Source organism: Scyliorhinus canicula, chromosome 10, assembly GCF_902713615.1.
Source record: "Scyliorhinus canicula chromosome 10, sScyCan1.1, whole genome shotgun sequence".
In the NCBI taxonomy this organism is placed as follows: Eukaryota; Metazoa; Chordata; class Chondrichthyes; order Carcharhiniformes; family Scyliorhinidae; genus Scyliorhinus; species Scyliorhinus canicula.
Window position 1 is genome coordinate 52078523 of NC_052155.1, and position 22201 is coordinate 52100723.

The 22201-nt window shown below is 52.0% G+C and overlaps 1 protein-coding gene across 2 annotated transcripts in view; it reads right to left on the reverse strand.

Annotated features, from left to right (window-relative positions):
• Positions 1-4684: 4684 nt before the first annotated feature.
• The window catches only part of zgc:162816 (uncharacterized protein LOC571260 homolog), a 140581-nt gene continuing 123064 nt past the window's right edge, over positions 4685-22201 (reverse strand). Inside the window, exons 7-8 of one of the 2 annotated variants that reach the window (XM_038808925.1) lie at positions 18956-19061; positions 4690-4935 (exon numbers count right to left, since the gene is read on the reverse strand). In XM_038808925.1, the coding sequence (XP_038664853.1) occupies positions 4846-4935; positions 18956-19061 (196 nt within the window). In that variant the 3' untranslated portion in view covers positions 4690-4845. Of the gene's footprint in view, positions 4936-18955; positions 19062-22201 lie in introns of both variants that reach the window. The other variant, XM_038808924.1, reaches the window with a different exon arrangement.

Genomic DNA, 22201 nt, shown 5'->3' on the forward strand with positions numbered 1-22201 from the left:
GGCATGAACTTCGACTTCTCTTCTCTCTGAGAGCAGCCCTGACCTAACATTGACACTGTTTGTTGTTGAATTCAGCACAAACCAAGGATTGAACTCAGAATCTTCCTGGTGTACAGCTCACTGTCCAATCGTGCGCAGTCATTGCTCATTTAGGGCAGCATATTAGTTTTGCAAATACTTTCTTAGCAATAACAATGGAATTTGTGTGAAGTACATTGAAGCAAAGGAACTGCTCGATGGAAAACAAACACGGGCCTGAATCTTTAGGATGGCGGGGGGTGGAGGGGGGAGGGGGGAGGAGGGGGGGGGTTCAGCCCCTACCATCTGAAGAGTCAGCAGGCAACACATCCCCACCTCCTCAAGGACAATGAGGGATGGGTGTTACATGTTGGCCAAGCCCACATCCTGTAAATGACTAAAACAATGAACAGAAACTGTTTCCAGTGGTAAAAGGTTTGTTAACCAGAGGAGAGAGCCAGTTCGTGACACCAGGAACCATTATTTTAAGTAGCGAGTTGTTGCGATCTGGAATGCCCTGCCAGATTCAATAGAAACATTTGAAATGGAGTTTGCACATTCTCCCTGTGTCTATGTGGGTTTCGCCCCCACAACCCAAAGATGTGCAGGCTAAATAGATTGGCCACACTAAATTGCCCCTTAATAGGAAAACATGAATTGGATATTCTTACAGAGCCATGTGGGAAGAGTAGAGAAATGGGATGAACTGGATAGCTCTAATAACGAGCAAGAACAGGGGCGATGGACCAAATGGTATCCTTCTGTGCTGATCCATTCCATTTAGATAAAGGATCTGGATCGGCGCAGGCTGGGAGGGCCGAAGGGCCTGTTCCTGTGCTGTAATTTTGTTTGTTCTTTGTTCTTTTATACTTCTAGTAGATCTGATGGAGGTGTTTAAAATTATGAGAGGTTTACATCAGATAAATTGGGGATAAATTGGCTGGAATTTTCCAGCCGTTGGGATACCCTTTTCCCGAGATCTACCCCCGTACCTGTAGTACAGGAGCCTTACCGTATTGCCTCTAATAACAGCTATTATACAATCAGTGGTGACTACCACAATTATGCTTTGGAATGATATTTTGAACACACCATCATTCAAGTTTTTTGCTGGGCCACACATGCACAAAGTCCTAACGGGGACAATTTGTGAGTAGTTGTGAAGTACGATGATGAGCCTTTCATTAAACACCCAGAAACCATGGTTCTCTTCCAACCAGCTCTCCTCCTCAATTAACAAAAGCAAGATCCAGGAAAACGCAGACCATTTTCCGTATCGTTTTAAAAATTCATTCCTGGGATGTGGGTTTCTCTGGCTAGACCTGCATTTACTGCCATCTTAGTTGCCCTTGAGGAGATGGTGGTGAGCTGCCTTCATGAACCGCTGCAGTCCATGTAGTGTAGGTACACCCACAGTGCTGTTCGGAAGGGAGTTCCAGAATTTTCACCCAGCGACAGTGAAGGAACAGCGATATATTTCCATGTCAGGATGGTGAGTGACTTAATGGGGAACATCCAGGTGGTGGTGACCCCGGGTATCTGCTGCTCTTGTCTTTTAGACGGTAACTGTTGTGGGTTTGGAAGGTGCTGTCTGAGGAGACTTGGTGAATTCCTGCAGTGTATCTTGGGAGATGGTACACACGGCTGCCACTCTTCATCGGTGGTGGAGGGAGTGAATGTTTGTGGAAGGGGGAGCAATCAAGCGGGCTGCTTTGTCCTGAATGGTGTCGAGCTTCTATAATGTTGTTGGAACTGCAGTCATCCAGGCAAGTAGAGAGTATTCCATTACACTCCTGACATGCCTTAGAACTAATCTTAGAACTAATCTGCAGTGCAGGAGACCTTTCGGCCCATCGAGTCTTGGTAAGAGTGCCCTACTTGAGACCACACCTGCACTCTGTGCCCGTAACCCTGTAATCCCACCTAATCTTTTTGGACACTAAGGGCAATTTATCATGGCCAATCCACTTAACCTGCACACCTTTGGACTGTGGGAGGAAACCGGAGCACCCGGAGGGAACCCACGCAGACACGGGGAGAAATCGCAGACTCCACACAGACAGCAATCCAAGCCGGGAATTGAACCCAGGGCCCTGGCTCTCTGAAGCAACAGTGCTAACCACTGTGGTACCATGCCGTCTTGAAGGTGGTGGACAGGCTTTTGGAAGTCAGGAGATGAGTTATTTGCAGGAGGATTCTTAACCAAAACCTACGCTAGCCACAGTATTAATATGGCTAGTCCAGCTTTTGGTCAATGTTAACCCCAGGATGTTGAATGTGGGGATTCAGTGATGGTAATGCCATTGTATGTCTAGGGGTGATGGTTAGAATCTCTCTTGTTGGAGATGGTCACAGCCTGGCACTTGTGTGGTGTGAATGTTACACAAGTAACATCTTGGCAGCCTCTGGTAGACATAGATGATGAAATGGGTATTTAAAGACCAGAGGCTGGATTCTCTGTACCCCGATGTCGAAATTGATGCCAGCGCCAGGGCAGCGAATCCATTTCCACATATGGAATCGGGATTGTTGCCGGTTCCCCGATTCTCCAGGCCCCGAAAAGCGGTGTACTTGGAGAGCACGCGCACCGCATATTACCTACCTGCAGCCATTGCTGGAGACCCGTCCCGCCATTCTCCACACCTAACCGGCCGAAGTCCCGTTGGCGTAGAACTGTGGACCCACTCCGCGGCTGCCCTGGTCCGGGGGTGGGGGGTGGGGGGGGGGGTCAGAGGGCAGGGGGGGAGCCTTATACGCGGCCGGGCAAGTTTTGGGCGGGCGATCAGGGTCGGGTGCGCGGCTGATCGGGGAGACTATGATTTTTCTTTGTTTATTAAAAAATCTTTTTATTGCCATTTTCAAAATTATATATGGGGGCACTATGTTTAGAGTCCAGCTCCGCGGTCTGAGTCCGCCATGGAGCACGTGCGCAAACGCTGCCTCCGACCCTGAAGTGCGGGGCCCCATATTTGCAGCAAAAGCTGCTAGCTTTACGCTAGTTCACTGCTAGCCCCCTGCAGGGCTAGGAATATGTGGCCCTTTCATGTCAGTTTTTCTGGCGTGGACGTCCACAATTTCTACGACGGTGAGGGGACACAGTCCCCAAAACAGAGAATCCAGCCCCAGGATTTCAAACCCGAGATGAAAGTAATGATTTACCAGGCAGCAGTGATCGTTGCACCCCTATATGATTCAGAGACATGGCCAACCAACAGCAGGCATCTCAGAGCACTGGGGAAGTACCACCACTAGTGCTTTTGCAAGATCCTGTACATCTGGAGGCAAGAAAGATGATCTTACAGCAGTGTAATCGCCCGAGCCAATGTACTTAGAATTGAGATGCTAATCAGCTCTGGTCGATGGGACATGTCGCCTGATGCAACTGCTCTTCTCGGAACTCGGTTGCAACAGGAATCCTCCAAGACAGCGGAAATGCTTTAAGGATGTCCTCAAAGCAGCCCTGAACAGGGCAAACATACCTGCTGACTCCTGGGAGACCCTGGCTTGTGACTGACCAAAATGGAGCACATCCACTCGGGAAGGCACTGAACAAAGCGAGAGACTTTGTCAGGAACATGCAGAGGGAAAGTACAGGCATCAGAGGGAGTGCACAAGCCTCCAAACAACCCACCACTCAACCTTCAAGTGACAGATTTTGCGGACCATGCATTGGACTTTTCAACCATCTCAGAGCCCATCGAACAGCAGTGGAAGCGATTCATCCTCAATCCCTAACCACTACCTAAGAAGGAGAAAACCTTCTGAATTGCTGAGTGGCCACATGGGCACAGCTTACAAGGAGTGTTGCTTGGCTGTGACAGTCAGGATTTCATTGATGACCAGTTTGTAAGAAAATTTGCATTATGTTCCTGCCTCTTGTTAAGAGCACAGTTTATCACACAGGCCCAATGGATCATTCACTGTGTGTGTCAGAAACTACTTGACCAAAGGCTGATTCTGTCCTGTGTTAATCCAGTGGCTGGGACAGAACAGGATGGCATTCAGCTGCGACCAGTTGATTTTTATAAATTGTGCATAGCCCATCCATTTCAGTGTGTGGTATTTTTCAATTATTTTGCTGGCGGCTACACGAAAATGGCCTGTGTGATTTTCCGGCCCTTCCTTCCGGCGGGATCTTCCGATCCTGCCCAAGGTGACCTCCTTCCTCCCAGCAGCACGGCTGGCGGATAACACAAATGGCCATTGACTTCAAATGGCAGGACTGGCAGATCCCGACAGCGGCCTCTGCTGCTCAAATCCTGCCGCATGGGGGCCAGAAAATCCGCTGGTGTTTTAAAGGGACAGCTGACGAGTAACCTGCACGGCATCTCCTCAGCTATTGGCTGGTGCAATCTCTACCATAAAAGATCTGACATTGATTCAGCGTTTACAAATGTTTGTCAGCAATCACCCCTGATCTGACTTCAAATGGTGGGTTTTGGAGTGATCATTAAAGCACAATACAGGAGCGGCATGTGGCACAGTGGCTAGCACTGGGACTGCGGTGCTGAACACCCAGGTTCGAATCCCGGCCCTGGGTCACTGTCCGTGTGGAGTTTGCACATTCTCCCTGTGTCTGCGTGGGTTTCACCCCCACAACCCAAAGATGTGCCGGTGAGGTGGATTGGCCATGCTAAATTGCCCCTTAATTGTAAAAAAAAAATAATTGGGGACTCTAAATTTATTTATTTTTAAATAAATTAAAGCACGAAACAGGGATCATCACCATCCAGAATCACCCTGGGAATTTGGGAAGGAATTACAATCTGGCTGCAATTCCAGCAGAGGAAAGGAAAGAGTAAAATTTCCTCAAGCGTTCCGCTCGTTCTACCAGCCTCGTGTTGGTCTCCATTCAGCGACAATCCTCCCCTCTGAGTGTACATAGTAGACAGGATGCATTGCTGCAGCGGAACAGGCCTGCAGAGAGAGAGAGAGAGAGATATTGAGAGAGGAGAGAAACCGATCGAATGAAGGTCGAGGCAGAGGATAAGAAAGAGAGGGAAAAGGAAAAAGAGACAAATGGAAGAGGAGACATAGAGAGAATGAGTGAATGGAGGGAGAGTGGGTAATGGAAAGAGAGGAGATAAAGCCCGGCAGGGAGAGTGAGGCAAATAAACAGGGAGAGAGAGTGGACAAGATAAAGAAGCAGGAGGAGAAGGAGAGAGAGATTATGGAGGAGAGAAACAAGGGGGATAGAGGGATACCAGGTGAGGATAGATAGGGAGAAGGAGAGAATTAGTTAAAGACAGAGAAGGGAGGGATGGACAAGTGGAGAGGGAGTGGGAGAGCAAGGAGAAAGGCAGGTAGGGAGGGGAAAGTGGGGAAAATAGATATGGAAGAAAGAAAAGGAAAGGAGGTAGAGAGGGGGCGGAGATGTGTCATGATTTGATCAGAACATATTAGACATTCATAATGTAAAGTTCTATCCAAATAGCAAATTTCCAACTTTTCCTCAGGCTACCTGTGAGAGGAGCAGTGGGGGATTTGGGTGGGCATGAGGCAGAGATTCGTGGTCTGTCAGAGAGGTGGGGGTGGGGCAGAGAGGTGGGGGTGAGGCAGAGAGGTGGGGGTGAGGCAGAGATTCGTGGTCCGTCAGAGAGGTGGGGGTCCGGTAGAGAGGTGGGGGTGGGGCAGAGAGGTGGGGGTGGGGCAGAGAGGTGGGGGTGGGGCACAGAGTTGGGGGTCCGGCAGAGAGGTGGGGGTGGGGCACAGAGCTGGGGGTGGGGCACAGAGGTGGGGGTGAGGCAGAGTGGTGGGGGTGGGGCAGAGAGGTGGGGGTCCGGCAGAGCGGTGGGGGTGGGGCAGAGAGGTGGGGGTGGGGCAGAGAAGTGGGGGTGGGGCAGAGAGGTGGGGGTGAGGCAGAGAGGTGGTGGTGGGGCAGAGAGGTGGGGGTGGGGCAGAGAGGTGGGGGTCCGGCAGAGAGGTGGGGGTGAGGCAGAGAGGTGGGGGTCCGGCAGAGAGGTGGGGGTGGGGCAGAGAGGTGGGGGTCCGGCAGAGAGGTGGGGGTGGGGCAGAGAGGTGGGGGTGGGGCAGAGAGGTAGGGGGGCAGAGAGGTGGGGGTCCGGCAGAGAGGTGGGGTGGGGCAGAGAGGTGGGGGTGGGGCAGAGAGGTGGGGGTGGGGCAGAGAGGTGGGGGTGAGGCAGAGAGGTGGTGGCGGTGGGGCAGAGAGGTGGGGGTCCGGCAGAGAGGTGGGGGTGGGGCAGAGAGGTGGGGGTGAGGCAGAGAGGTGGTGGCGGTGGGGCAGAGAGGTGGGGGTGGGGCAGAGAGGTGGGGCAGAGAGGTGGGGGTGGGGCAGAGAGGTGGGGGTGAGGCAGTGAGCTGGGGGTGAGGAGGTGAGGTGAGGGTGGGGCAGAGAGGTGGGGGTGAGGCAGAGAGGTGGTGGCGGTGGGGCAGAGAGGTGGGGGTGGGGCAGAGAGGTGGGGCAGAGAGGTGGGGGTGGGGCAGAGAGGTGGGGGTGAGGCAGTGAGCTGGGGGTGAGGAGGTGAGGTGAGGGTGGGGCAGAGAGATGAGGGTGGGGCAGAGAGGTGGGGGTGGGGCAGAGAGGTGGGGGTGAGGCAGTGAGCTGAGGGTGAGGAGGTGAGGTGAGGGTGGGGCAGAGAGGTGAGGGTTGGGCAGAGAGGTGGGGGTGGGGCAGAGAGGTGGGGGTGAGGCAGTGAGCTGGGGGTGAGGAGGTGAGGTGAGGGTGGGGCAGAGAGGTGGGGGTCCGGCAGAGAGGTGAGGGTGGGGCTGAGAGGTGGGGGTGGGGCAGAGAGGTGGGGGTCCGGCAGAGAGGTGGGGGTGGGGCAGAGAGGTGGGGGTGAGGCAGTGAGCTGGGGGTGAGGAGGTGAGGTGAGGGTGGGGCAGAGAGGTGAGGGTGAGGCAGAGAGGTGGGGGGCTGGATTCTCCAAAAGTGGGGCTATGTCCCCATGCCAGCGTAAAAACGTTGGCATTTCACACCAGACTTTCCTTAAAAAAAGTAGGAGCTATTCACCTCCCTGCAGGGGGCTGGCAGGGCCCCCGAGTGCTTCTTGCAACTTTCACTGCGCAAACATGCCCCCGCATTTCCAGTTCCGAGTCCGCACATGGGCGGCCGCGCTGAACGCGATGGAGGACTCAGCCGGCGGACCTAGACCAACAAACAAGGTCCCAACGATCTGCCCTGCGCCGCTCCATCTAACCCACCGATTGCCACCCCAGATGCCCATAGGGCCCCCCCGTTACTTGATTCCCCTGCCCCCCCCCCCCCCCCCACCTCACACACACCAGGGCGGCCGCAGACTGAGTCCACAGCCACCACGCAAGAGTCCCAACCGGCCAGTCGTGGTTAGAACCACGCTGTCGGGAATTCAGCCGGTTGGGACCGGAATATCGCTGGGAGGGCGCGAGCGATTCATGGGATCGGCACCGGGCCAGATTCAGGCGCAAAGGTGGATTCTCCGCCCCCCGTGCCAAATGCGATTTCGGCGCGGGTCTGCGGAGAATCCAGCCCGGGGCACAGGGGCAGAGGGGAGTGTGAGGCAGAGGGGTGGAGTGTGAGGCGGACACTGGAGTATGAGGCTGAGTGGTGGGGGTGGGGTAGAGAGGTGGGGGGGATTGGGCAAGGATGCAGTAAAAGCCCTACTTGGGCAATGCTGAATGATTCTCCTTTGATGGAACCCCAATCGGCCGGGGACATCTAGGGAATGTTCTGGTGACCACAGCTCTTTGCTAGACATTGACTGGGGCACTTTCTGTTTTCATTTCAGACTTCACAATTCAACTCAATGATGCTTTCCTCCTGTCCGCTGGCTTTTAAATGGAATCACCACATGCTGATCCATCACAATCACGTGTTGTATTCTCTTCAATTGTTGTTTATTTATTACTGGGTTTCACCTCCCCACTGCCTGCTACCACCACCCTCTCCCCAAGATCTTGTGAACTCAGGAAGCACGGTGGCTCAGCATTGCTGCCTCACAGCGGCATTCAATTCTGGCCTTGGGTATCTGCCTGTTTGGAGTCTGCACGTTCTCCCCGTGTCTGCGTGGGTTTCCTCCGGGTTCTCCGGTTTCTTCCCACAGTCCAAAGATGTGCAGGTTAGGTGGATTGAACAAAGAACAAAGAACAAAGAAAAGTACAGCCCACTTGCTTCCAAATGGGAGTAGATCCTGTTTCGAAGAATTCTCTCCAGTAATTTCCCTACCACTGACGTAAGGCTCACCGGCCTGTCGTTCCCTGGATTATCCTTGCTACCCTTCTTAAACAAAGGGACAACATTGGCTATTCTCCAGTCCTCCGGGACATCACTTGAAGACAGTGAGGATCCAGAGATTTCTGTCAAGGCCTCAGCAATTTACTGTCTTGCCTCCTTCAGTATTCTGGGGTGGATTCCATCAGGCCCTGGGGACTTATCCACCTTAATATTTTTCAAGACACCCAACACCTCGTCTTTTTGGATCTCAATGTGTCCCAGGCTATCTACACACCCTTCTCCAGACACAACATCCACCAATTCCTCTCTTTGGTGAATACTGATGCAAAGTATTCATTTAGTACCTGGCCCATTTCCTCTAGCTCCACACATAGATTCCCTCCCCTGTCTTTCAGTGGGCCAACCTTTTCCCTGGCTACCCTCTTGCTTTTTATGTACGTGTAAAAAGCCGTGGGATTTTCCTTAACCCTATTTGCCAATTCATTTTTGTGACCCCTTTTAGCCCTCCTGACTCCTTGCTTAAGTTCCTTCCTACTTTCCTTATATGCCACACAGGCTTCGTCTGTTCCCAGCCTACTAACCCTGACAAATGCCTCCTTTTTCTTTTTGACGAGACCTACAATATCTCTGGTTATCCAAGGTTCCTGAAATTTGCCATATTTATCCTTCTTCCTCACAGGAACATACCGGTCCTGAATTCCTTTCAACAGACATTTAAAAGCCTTCCACATGTCAGATGTTGATTTACCCTCAAACATTCACCCTCAACCTAGGTTCTTCAGTTCCCGCCTGATATTGTTATAATTGGCCTTCCCCCAATTTAGCACATTCACCCTAGGACCGCACTTATCCTTGTCCACCAGCATTTTAAAACTTACTGAATTGTGGTCACTGTTCCCGAAATGCTCCCCTACTGAAACTTCTAACACCTGGCTGGGCTCATTCTCCAATACCAGGTCCAGGACAGCCTCTTCCCTAGTTGGACTATCTACATATTGTTTTAAGAAGCACTCCTGGATGCTCCTTACAAACTCTGCCCCGTCCAAACCCCGAGCATTAAGTGAGTCCCAGTCAATATTGGGGAAGTTAAAGTCTCCCATCACAACAACCCTGTTGCTTTTACTCCTTTCCAAAATCTGTCCACCTATCTGCTCCTCTATCTCCCACTACTTTCTGGGAGGCCTGTAGTAAACCTCCAACATTATGACTGCACCCTTCTTATTCCTGATCTCTACCCATATAGCCTCGCTGCCCTCTGAGGTGTCCTCCCATAGTACAGCTGTGATATTGTCCCTAACCAGTAGCGCAACTCCTCCACCCCTTTTACCTCCCCCTCTATCCCGTCTGAAACATCTAAATCGTGGAACATTTAGCTGCCAATCCTGTCCTTCCCTCAACCAGGTCTCCGTAATGGCAACAACATCATAGTTCCAAGTACGAATCCAAGCTCTAAGTTCATCTGCCTTACCTGTTATACTTCTTGCATTAAAACATATGCACTTCAGGCCACCAGTCCTGCTGTTTTCAGCAACATCTCCCTGTCTGCTCTTCCTCAGAGCCATACTGGCCCTATTCCCTAATTCTCCCTCAATTTTTTCACCTTCTGACCTATTGGTCCGGTACCCACCCCCCCTGCCATACTAGTTTAACCCCTCCCATGTGACACCAGCAAACCTTACGGCCAGGATATTTAAGCCTCTTCAGTTTAGTTGCAACCCGTCCTTTGGCCAGGCTAAAATGCACCCTGTGTTATTCTCTTTCAACCTCTTTCATCGGGCAGAAGATACAAAAGTCTGAGAACACGCACCAACAGATTCAAAAACAGCTTGTTCCCCGCTGTTACCAGACTCCTGAATGACCCTCTTTACGCATCTTCTCTACTGTCGTACCACCATATTCCGTATGCTCCGGAGCGTGGCGACTCTTTGCGAGCTCTCCCGAACAGATCCTCTTTTCATTTACCTTATACTCGTTCTACCTTGTGTTGCCCTATTATGTATTTCTTTTCATGTACTTAATGATCTGGGACATATATTTAATAAACCAGGGGTTTGTTTAGCACAGTGGGATAAACAGCTGGCTTGTAATGCAGAACAAGGCAGCAGCGCGGGTTCAATTTCCATACCGGCCTCCTCGAACAGGCACCGGAATGTGGTGACTGGGGGCTTTTCACAATAACTTCATTGAAGTCTAGTTGTGACAATAAGCTATTATTATCTGTTGAGCTGCTCGCAGAAAAATACTTTTCATTGTACCTTGGTACACGTGAAATAAACAAAATCTAATCCAATGTCTATGATATGTATTTACATTGTGTATTTATCGTATGTCCTATGTTATTCACGTATGTACCAATCTGCCGGGACTGTACGAGGAACAATACTTTTCATTGTACCTCGGTACACGTGACAATAAATCTAAATCTAAATGTAATTTGGCCAGCATCCACAACTCTGGAGGGCTGTGTTACTGGTTTCCATTAGCTCGGGGTGAAAATAAGCTTCCTGATTTCATGTTACAACAGCTTAGCTATTTTTAAGATCGTACCTCATTATTCCAGATTCACTTAACGGAGTTTCTCTATCTACCTCATCAACTCCTTTAATCATTTTCAGCATCTAGTAGACCATACCTTCATCTTCTACACTCCAGGAAAAATAAGTCATGTTTAGGAAACCCTTCCTCATAATTTAACCTTTTTAGTCCTGCTATCACTCTGGTAAATCTGCACAAAGTTCCATCTGAGGTCGATAACTGAGATGCAGAGCCCAAAACTGAACACATATTCCATATGGGGTTCTGACCAAAGCTCATTCAGGTTTGCTTAAGTTGTGAATCAAATTAAAAACACTGATTGCCATACTAACTGATGGATTGACAGCAATCAATCCTGCAGTGTCCTGTACAGTTCAATGAAAAGTTCAAAAAACATTTTCGTTGTAGCATTTTTTGATGTTAGAAGACTGGCTAAACAAAAGAGCTGAACCTGTGATTTACTCCCTCTCCTGAGTAAGGCAGGGTCTTTAATTAAGAAGAAATTACAGGGCAGTAAGTCCAGCAGTTAGTACTAGAGTGGACAGTTGGTTCATGTTGAACCTGTGCAGTGAGTGTCAGTATTCAGTATGAGTACGAAGGTTAATCATAGTCAAGTTCCATTCTGTGATACCTGCTGGTGTGTGTGTCTGTGTGTGTCTGAGTCTATGTGTGTGCATGTGTGTGAGTCTCTATGTGTGTGTGTGTCTATGAGTGCGTTTGTGTGTCTATGTGTGTGTGTCTGTGTGTGTGTGCCTGTGGTGGGTGTGTATCTGTGTCTATGTGTCTGTGTGTGTGTGTGAGAGTGCGTGTCTATGTGTACGTGTGTGTCTGTGTGTGCATGAGTCTGTGTGTGCATGAGTCTGTGTGTGTGTGTCTGTGTGCGTGTGTGTATCTGTGTCTATGTGTATCTGTCTGTGTGTGCGTGTGTGTGTCAATGTGCATGAGTGTATGTGTGGGTCTGTGAGAGAGTGTGTGTGTGTGTGTGGCTGTGTAAGAGAGAGTGTGAGAGAGAGTGTGTGCGTGTGTGTGGCTGTGTAAGAGAGAGTGTGAGAGTGTGTGCGTGTGTGTGGCTGTGTAAGAGAGAGTGTGAGAGAGAGTGTGTGCGTGTGTGTGGCTGTGTAAGAGAGAGTGTGAGAGTGTGTGCGTGTGTGTGGCTGTGTAAGAGAGAGTGTGTGAGAGAGTGTGTGCGTGTGTGTGGCTGTGTGAGAGAGAGTGTGTGAGAGTGTGTGCGTGTGTGTGGCTGTGTAAGAGAGAGTGTGTGAGAGAGTGTGTGCGTGTGTGTGGCTGTGTAAGAGAGAGTGTGAGAGAGAGTGTGTGCGTGTGTGTGGCTGTGTAAGAGAGAGTGTGTGAGAGAGAGTGTGTGTATGTGGGGGTCTGTGAGAGAGTGCGTGCGTGTGTGTGGCTGTGTGAGAGAGAGTGTGTGAGAGAGTGTGTGCGTGTGTGTGGCTGTGTAAGAGAGAGTGTGTGAGAGAGAGTGTGTGTATGTGGGGGTCTGTGAGAGAGTGTGTGCGTGTGTGTGGCTGTGTAAGAGAGAGTGTGTGAGAGAGAGTGTGTGAGAGAGTGTGTGCGTGTGTGTGGCTGTGTAAGAGAGAGTGTGTGAGAGAGAGTGTGTGAGAGAGTGTGTGCGTGTGTGTGGCTGTGTAAGAGAGAGTGTGAGAGAGAGTGTGTGTGGGGGTCCTGAGACCACACCTGCTGGCAGGCAGCGGGACTGCAGCGGCAATCTTCCCAGAGGCAGCAAGGATGAAAGGACTCCTCGATCTTGAGTCACTTTCACAAGGGAAAAAAAACACTTCATTTTTTTGCAGGGGCTAAACATGCAGGGCCTAATGTTCAGAAGAGAACCCTTCCAGTGGTGGCACGGTTGGGGGTGCTATGGAGGCTAAGGTTGCTGCTGGCAAACCCCTCCTGGCTCTGATAACCACCGTGGTGTGGCTGCCCCAGAGAACGGCCTCAACTGGCACTTTAATTGGCCAAAGTGCCAAGCTGTCCCAACGCAGCTCCCCAGACATTTATCAGTCCCTCTCGCATATAGCTCCTAGCATGCCATCGGGGACATCAGTAAAATCTCTCAACACCCCAGTGTGTGTGCATGTCATGTGTAGCTGAGGAATGTGTGTGTGAACACAGGTGTTTTTATGCATATCTGTGCAGGTAAAGATGAATGGTGTGTGTGAGCGACATAATAAGAGGAAGTTATGAGTCAGGGGCGCGACCTTCCCAAAAGGAAACAAAGTCCCCGAGCGAGCGGGTTTAGCCACGCTGTCCCGGCACTCGCATTGCTGAGAAACACATGGCTCGTCAACACAATTCACTTTGAATAAGGGGCCTAAATGGGGAACACAATGGGGAGATCCGCTCGCCAGAATTCCCCAATGTGGCGAGAGATAGCGTCCCGATCTCCGAGGCCCACAAGAAAAATCCCAGACCTACCCCCAGCCTGAACGCAACATGGCCTCCCGCCACCCCACCCACCCCCCCCCCCCCCCAATAGCCACAGCGGGCAACCCCAGCCCAATCATGCACAAAACATGCCAGCTTGGCAGTGTCACTGCCAGGTCACCACCCTGGCCAAAGGGCCTGCAGCTGAGGGCCTTCGATCCCCTTGGAGACCCCACGAGTGCCAATCCGTCTGGTCCCGTTTGTGAGGACCAGTTTTTTTTTCCAAAAATATACTTAATTCATAAAAATCTCTAATAAACATTACAGAACATTTTGAATTGTTATGACTGTACATTTCCATCAAAGTTACATATTCACTTGACTTTTTTGCATTCAATTGGGATGACATTCCACACATTTCCCTGTTTACTTTACAATTCTTTCTTGAGTATTTACATCGTCATGTTTCTTTCAATACTTTTGTACATTGGAGTGTTAATGACCCAGACCGAGGGGTTTTACACTGTTACCCGCCCCTCGGTGTACATTTGCTGGTAAGACCTTACACAATGGCCTTTCCCCATTGCGCCTTGGCGGCAGCTGCCCCAAGCTTGAGTGCGTCCCTCAGCACGTAGTCCTGGACCTTGGAATGTGCCAGTCTGCAACACTCGGTCGAGGATAGTTATTTGCACTGGAAGATCAGCAAGTTTCGGGCAGACCAAAGAGCGTCTTTCACCGAGTTGATGACCTTCCAGCAGCAGTTGATGTTTGTCTCGGTGTGTGTCCCTGGAAACAGTCCGTATAACGCAGAGTCCTGTGTTACTGAGCTGCTCGGGATGAACCTTGACAAATACCACTGCATCTCACTCCAGACCTTCTTTGCAAAAGCACATTCCACAAAGAGGTGGGCGACCGTCTCATTTCCCCCACAGCCACTCCGAGGGTCCGAAGCTGAGCCTTCGGGTGTACATGAAGGATCTGACAGGGAGGGCCCTTCTCACCACCAGCCAAGCTAGGTCTTGGTACTTGTTTGAAAGTTCTGGTGATGAGGCGTTCTGCCAGATGGCTCTGACAGTCTGCTCAGGGAACCATCCAACGTCCTTCACAGTCTCCTTTTCTCTGAGGGTCTCGAGGACATTACGTGCTGATCACTGCTTCATTGCCTTGTTTTCAAAGGTGTGTTTCTGAAAAAACTTTTCCATGAGGGAAGGTGATACTTGGATCTCCCGTTTGTGAGGACCAGTGCTTAACGGTGTTCGCCAGAGGTCCCTGAGGTGAAGGGATTGAATCGCGAAGCTTCAGGTGCCTTGGGAATCTGCACATTAGAGTGAGGCTTACTGCCTCGCTGTAATACACAGATTTGCTAAAACGTGATCACGTCCATTGTGGGCAGGGTTCCCCTTGCAATGTCTCATGAGATTGCATTGAATCTCGCAAGGCATTGCGAACCGGGTAGATCCCGGGAACGGAGTCTCCCGGCTTTCACCGACCACGCTGTGCCGCAGCGAGCTGCTTTTCTGGTGCAGTGTGGCCGGACGATCGCGCCCATGGACTTGCATTGCTAACTCTATTTCTCAATCCACAGATGATGCCAGACCTGCTGAGTTTTTCAAGCATTTTCTGTTTTTATTTCAGATCTCCAGCATTGGCATGTTTTTGCATTTAGATTGTTGTGTGTAGGTGCACGTGTCTGTGTGTGCATGTGTGTCAGAGCATGTGCAGACATATGTGCATATCAGTCATTGTGTTTGAAAATTGGTTATAGAAAATCCACAAAGGATTGTTGGAATTAATTATTGTGGGCGATAGTGCCCATGGAATCGAAAGCTGCTTAACAAGCCACTACCTTCAGAACCAGAGGTGTAAAATTAGGGAACAATGAAACATACAAACCACCATAGCAGACAGCAGTGAATTGCTCACTTTAACTGTGCCCGTTGGCAGCGCCCCCCCCCCCCCCCCCCCCCCCCCCCCCCACCCCGCCGGCATATGTTATGACAGGTATTTACCGGCGGGACCTGGCTCCGCGGGCGGCCTCCGGTTCCCTCGGGGGGGTACAGGGGGATCTGGCCCCGAGGGGTGCCCCCATGGTCGCCTGGCCCGTGATCGGAGCCCACCGATCGGTGGGCCGCCCTGTGCCGTGGGGTCACTCTGTTCTTCCGCTCCGGCTGGTGTAACAGTCCACGATGGCCGGCGTGGAGATGAACCCCCCCCTGCGTATGCGCTGGGATGACGCCCGCACACGCTGACGCTCCCACGCATGCGCCAACTCGCGGTGGCCGGCGGAGGCCCTTCAGCGCCGGTTGGCGTGGCGCCAAGCCTCTTCCACGCTGGTCAGCACGGCGCAAACCACTCCGGCACCGGCCTAGTCCCTGAAGGTGTGAAAGATTCTGCCCCTTCGGGGCTGCCCAACGGCAGAGTGGTTCGCGCCACTCCTTCACGCTGGAGTTGCCCGCCCTGCCGGTTCCCGAAGAATCCTGCCCGTGGAAAGATAGCTGACAGACAATGATATAGACAATGGCCACTAAATGAGTTCAGTGAATTCGCCTGGAACTACTCTAATTGCGACTATCCTCTCGTACTTCTTACTACCAATTGGCAGCGGTGGAATGGCCAATCTTCCTATCTCAAGCTCAGAGACATTGCAGCTAATCATACAGCCACCTGGGGCAGCACGGTGGCGCAGTGGGTTAGCCCTGCAGCCTCACGGCGCCGAGGTCCCAGGTTCGAACCCGGCTCTGGGTCACTGTCCGTGTGGAGTTTGCACATTCTCCCCGTGTTTGCGTGGGTTTCACCCCCACAATCCAAAGATGTGCAGGCTAGGTGGATTGACCATGCTAAATTGCCTGGGTACACTAAATTGATTGGGTACACTAAATTTATTTTTAAAAATTTTAAAAATCATACAGCCACCTTAAATGTGGTCGACTAACTCAGAGACTGTGTGGGACAGTCTAGACTCACCTCACCCATTATCATACAGTATGAGATATTTCCCAATGAGGTGTCCAAAGATGTACAGGTTAAGTAGATTGGCCATGCTAAATTTCCCCTCAGTGTGCAAAGATGTGCAGGTTAGGTGGGGTTACAGGCATAGGGTGGGGGTAGTGGGCCTGGGTATGGTGCTCTTCCAGAGAAGGTCGGTGCAGACTCGATGGGCCAAATGGCCTCCTTCTGCATTGTTGGGATTCTATGGAGATATTACCATAGCTCCTTTCAAAAGTTAGAGTTAACGATCAGCACTGCGGGAGGGGGCAGTACAATGTCGCAGTGAGCAGCACTGCTGACTCATGGCGGCGAGGTCCCAGGTTCGATCCCGGCTCTAGGCCATTGTCTGTGTGGAGTTTGCACATTCTCCCCGTGTCTGCGTGGGTTTCGCCCCCACAACCCAAAGATGTGCAGGGTAGGTGGATTGACCACACTAAATTGCCCCTTAATTGGAAAAAATTAATTGCGTACTCTAAATTTAAAAAAAAAGAATGTGGAACCAACAGTGGCACCTCGTCAGTCTGACTGCAATGTCTATCATGGCCCCCATTGATGTATTAGGTGCTCTGGATCCGTGAAACACATACAGGCCACCAACACTTAAAATAGTGCAACACTATTTTATTAAACTATAAACTGCTGAACATACTCTTACTGTGGGTTACACGATGTTAGATTAACTAAAGACCTGTGCCTGTCCTAACCAATCTGATCACTCAGCACATGATGAGAATCTGTGCTGTAAGCTGTAAGCTCTGTACTTCTGAAAGGCTGCATCCCGAATGAGCGGGAAAACTGATGCCCTCTGTCTTTATAGTGAGTGTGCTCTAGCTGGTGATTGGCTGCGGTGTTATGCATGTTGATTGGTCCTATTGTATGTCCATCAGTGTGTGTGTCTGCACCATGATATACTGGTGTATAATATGACACCCATCTTTAAGAGCCACAGTCCACCCCTGTGACTATGCACACCTCTTTAAAAGGTGGAGACAGGACAATTGGTAGGGGACTTATACTTGGACAGCAGAATGGCGACCCTGGGAGAACATCCAAACAAGCTGCTCCAACTCCTGAATACGAATGAATTATGATACATGCAAGTTAGAAACTTCTTCCGAAAGGAGAAGATGACGTTCCCCCAGCTGCTCGGACATTCCCTACTGGACAGACTCCCGATTGCGGGTGAATTATGGGACAGTAACTGCACTGACATTTACAGACGACAACAAGAGGAGGTACGTTCACCTTTTGACGAGGCACAGGAGAAGTGGGAGGAAGAGCTGAAATGAAATAAGTTACTGTGAAAAGCCCGTGGTCACCACATTCCGACGCCTGTTCGGGGAGGCTGGTACGGGAATTGAACCGTGCTGCTGGCCTGCCTCGGTCTGCTTGCAAAGCCAGCGATTTAGCCCAGTGTGCTAAACCAGCCCCATAGTTAGGCGTAGAGATAGGGGTGAGTGCTCCGGATAGGAGCACTGCATAGGGCGAACTCCGCCTTCTCAGTCACAGGGCTGCACCCAATGCAGCTAAAGGTGGTGCATGGGGCGCACTTAACCAAAACAAGATTGAACGGGTTCTTCCCGGAGGTGGAGGACAAATGTGAACTGTGCCACAGAGGTCCAACCAACCACACCCACATGCTCTGGTCCTGTCCCAGACTTGTCGGGTGCTGCACAGCCTTTTTCGAGGACAAGTCCAAGGTTGTGGGGGTGAGTGTGGAGCCGTGGCTGCTAGTGGTAGTCTTTGGGGTATCGGAGCAACCAGAGCTCTTTGCAGGGAAAGGGGCAGATGCCCTAACCTTCACCTCCCTTATCATCCGCTGAAGACTCCTGCTCAGCTGGTGATCAGCTGCGCCACCCAAGCCGCAGACTGGCTGTCCAATTTGGCCGAGTTTCCCAAATTGGAGAAAATAAAAGACACCATCGGTGTCACAAAAGCTCCCACAATGTGTGGAGGGTATTCACCAGCTTGTGCCAAGACCTGTTTGTGACCAGCATCCAATAAGCAAAGGGGGGAGGGACAGGTAGGAAGGGGGTGGAGGACAGGAGGGGCCGGGGCCGGGGTGGGGGGTGACGGACGCCAAGACAAATACAGGGCAAGCAGGAAAGGGGAACGGGAACAGACAAAGGCTGAGGAAACACAGGGAGGCGACCACAATGGCACGAAAAAAACAAGAAAAAAAGGGCCAAGCCCTGATACGTTTGAGCACCAGGAGGCAGTGAAGACGAGAGCTAAGCTATACAATGGTGACGGCCGACCTCTGGGGGCTCGCAAACAGGGCCCCCCATACCTGTCTGTCTCTGGGAGACATAACTTTTTTTTAAATTTAGATTAGCCAATTATTTTTTCCAATTAAGGGGCAATTTAGCATGGCCAATCCACCTACTCTGCACATTTTTGGGTTGTGGGGGCGAAACCCACGCAGATACGGAGAATGTGCAAACTCCACACGGACAGTGACCCAGAGCCGGGATCGAACCTGGGACCTCAGCGCCGTGAGGTGGTTGTGCTAACCACTAGGCCACCGTGCTGCCCTTGGGAGACATAACTAACTGTCCCACATCATTTCTTTTCCTGGTTACTTTTTCTTTCCTCACTGTTCACACATAGTTTGTAGACTCAGTTTGTGTTTAATTTCTTTCTTTTCTCTTTTCTGTTTGGCTGTCTAGCTATATTAGAGTTACTGTGTATTATCATTAACTATGTCATTGTAAATAATCACAAAACCAACAAAAATATTTGAAAAAAAACAATATCCTGTGCCACAGGAGCACCTTGATCAGCAAATTCAAAGTGCGTGCTTGTCCCTGTTTTAGGAGCAATGCTTTCTTGCTGCAACATGAGTCTGCACACTAAGGCACTTACGTGGTAAGGAATAAGTGAGATCAAGCTTCCAAGTGGGAACTTGTCAAAATCCAGCTTCCCCGAGGCCGGCTCTATCCTCCCGTGCTCTTGTGTCATTCCCACTAACCTGCAGTGAGGAAAACAGATTAAAACCAATGGGCAAGTCCACGCATATACTGGGAAGTCGAATGTGCAGTGGGTTAGACATCAGGCTTTCAATATTTGAAGACAAAGAGAAAGAAGGGCCTAGAATTCCCAGTAATTCCACTTCACTGTTGTGAATGTATTACGGCAGAACCTATTCATAAGCCTTGTCATCAATCCCAGGCATGCGTCAAGTAAATAACTGGGATGGGCGGCCCGAGCAAGGTGCAACAGTACCGGCCAACCCAGCCCAGCCCAGCTCAACCCAGCCCAGCCCAGCTCAACCCAGCCCAGCCCTGCCCAGCCCAGCCCAGCCAGGCCAAGCCCAGCTCAGCCCAGCCCAGCCCAGCTCAACCCAGCTCAGTCCAGCCCAGCCCAGCTCAACCTAGCTCAGCCCAGCCAGCCCAGCTCAACCCAGCCAGACCAGCTCAACCCAGCTCAGCCCAGCCCAGACCAGCTCAACCTAGCTCAGCCCAGCCCAGCCCAGCTCAGCCCAGCCCAACCCAGCCCAGCCCAGCCCAGCCCAGCCCAGCCAGGCCAGCCCAGCTCAGCCCAGCCCAGCTCAACCCAGCCCAGCCCTGCCCAGCCCAGCCCAGCCCAGCTCAACCCAGCCCAGCCCTGCCCAGCCCAGCCCAGCCCAGCCAGGCCAAGCCCAGCTCAGCCCAGCCCAGCCCAGCTCAACCCAGCTCAGTCCAGCCCAGCCCAGCTCAACCTAGCTCAGCCCAGCCAGCCCAGCTCAACCCAGCCAGACCAGCTCAACCCAGCTCAGCCCAGCCCAGACCAGCTCAACCTAGCTCAGCCCAGCCCAGCTCAGCCCAGCCCTGCCCAGCCCAGCCCAGCTCAGCCCAGCCCAGCCCAGCCCAGCTAAGCCCAGCCCAGACCAGCTCAACCTAGCTAAGCCCTGCCCAGCCCAGCCCAGCCCAGCCCAGCCCAGCTCAGCCCAATCCAACTCAGCCCTGCCCAGCCCAGCTCAACCCAGCCCAGCCCAGCCCAGCCCAGCCCAGCCCAGCCCAGCCCAGCTCAGCCCAGCCCAACCCAACCCAGCCCTGCCCAGCCCAGCCCAGCCCAGCCCAGCCCAGCCCAGCCCAGCTCAGACCAGCCCAGCCCAGCCCAGCCCAGCCCAGCCCAGCCCAGCCCAGCTCAGACCAGCCCAGCCCAGCCCTGCCCAGCCCAGCCCAGCTCAGACCAGCCCTGCGCAGCCCAGCCCAGCTCAGCCCAGCCCAGCTCAGACCAGCCCAACCCAGCCCAGCCCAGCCCTGCCCAGCCCAGCCCAGCCCAGCCTAGCCCAGCTCAGACCAGCCCAACCCAACCCAGCCCTGCCCAGCCCAGCCCAGCCCAGCCCAGCCCAGCCCAGCCCAGCCCAGCCCAGCCCAGCTCAGACCAGCCCAGCCCAGCCCTGCGCATCCCAGCCCAGCTCAATCTGACTTGTCTCTGGTCTCCCGCCTTTTTCCTGGGCTTGGCTCCCATTTCCATTCTGCTGTTTGCTGCCAAGACTAGCATTTACCATGATTGCCCTTGAGAATGTGGTGGTGAGCCAGCTTCTTAAACCGCTGCTGCTCATGTGGTGTAGGTACACCCACAGTTCTGTTAGGAATAGAATTCCAGGATATTGACAGTGAAGTGACAACAATCTCCGGTCGCCGACAGCGATATCATGTTGAAAATGAAATGAAAATTAAAATCGCTTATTGTCTCGAGTAGGCTTCAATGAAGTTACTGTGAAAAGCCCTTAGTCGCCACATTCCGGCGCCTGTTCGGGGAGGCTGGTACAGGAATCGAACCGTGCTGCTGGCCTGCCTTGGTCTGCTTTCAAAGCCAGCGATTTAGCCCAGTGTGCTAAATCAGCGCCTTGTTTAGTGATCAGCTGGAGAATACCCGTTTCCGACCAAATTGGGGTGGGCGCCGCTTTAGCGATGCTCTGCGAATACACCGCACGCCATATCGATCAACCCCCCAATGCTCCGCCCCAGACAGGCTGAGCTCCCCATGGCATCGGTCGCGTGTTCTATCATCCGTCTGGAAATCGGTGTGGCGGCTGCGGAGGGCTGATCCATGGGCAGGGGGGGCTTTGTCAGGGGCTGAGGGCACTGTTGAGGGGTGGTCCGTGGCTCATGAGCTGGCAAAGGGGGGGGGGGGCACTATTTTGTAGACCGGGTCTGCACGCGGCCGGTGCCATGTTGCATGGCGCGCCCCCTGCAGGCTGCTGCCGTGCGCATGAGCGGCCAAGGACCCGGCAATTCTCCTGGCCGTATCGGAACTGGAACCGGGTGCTCTATGCTGACGGCATGCTAGCCCCCAGCCAAATGGAGGTTTCGGTGGCCGTTTTGTGCTGAATTTTCAGGTGTAAAACGTCACCGTTCCCACGCCGGCGTGAGGACATTGCCTCAGAATCGAGAATCCAGCCCAATGTATTTCAGGATGGTGTGAGATTTTGAGGGGAACTTGCAAATTCTCATGTAGCTGCTACCCTTGTTCTAGGTGGTAGAGGTAGGGGATTCAGTGATGATAATGCCGGTGAATGACAGTTTAAAAAATATATTTAGAGACCCCAATTATTTTCTTTCCAATTAAGAGGTAATTTAGCCAATCCACCTAGCCTAGACATCTTTTGGGTTGTCGGGGTAAGACCCAGGCAAACACGGGAGAATGTGCAAACTTCACATGGACAGTGACCCGTGGCCGGGATCGAACCCGGGTCCTCAGCACCGTAAGGCAGCAGTGCTAACCACTGTGCCACCGTGCTGCCCTCAACGCTGTTGAATGTCAAAGCAAAGTGATTAGATTCTCTATCTTGTTACTCGCCACTTATCATCCCAAGTCCGAATATTATCCAGGTCTTGCTGCATGTCACACAGACTGCTTCAGGATCTGAGGTCTTCTGAATGGAGCTGAACTTTGTGCAATGATCCACAAACATCCCCATTTCTGACTTTATAATGGAAAGAAGGTAATTGATGAAAGAGCTGAAGTTGGTTGGGCCGATGACACTGCCCTGAGAACTTGGGAAACAATGTCCTGGGACTAAGATGATTGGCCACTGACAGCCATAACCATTTTCCTTTGTGCTGGGTATGACTCGAACTAGTGGAGAGTTTTCTCCCGACTCCATTGGCTGTCATTTTG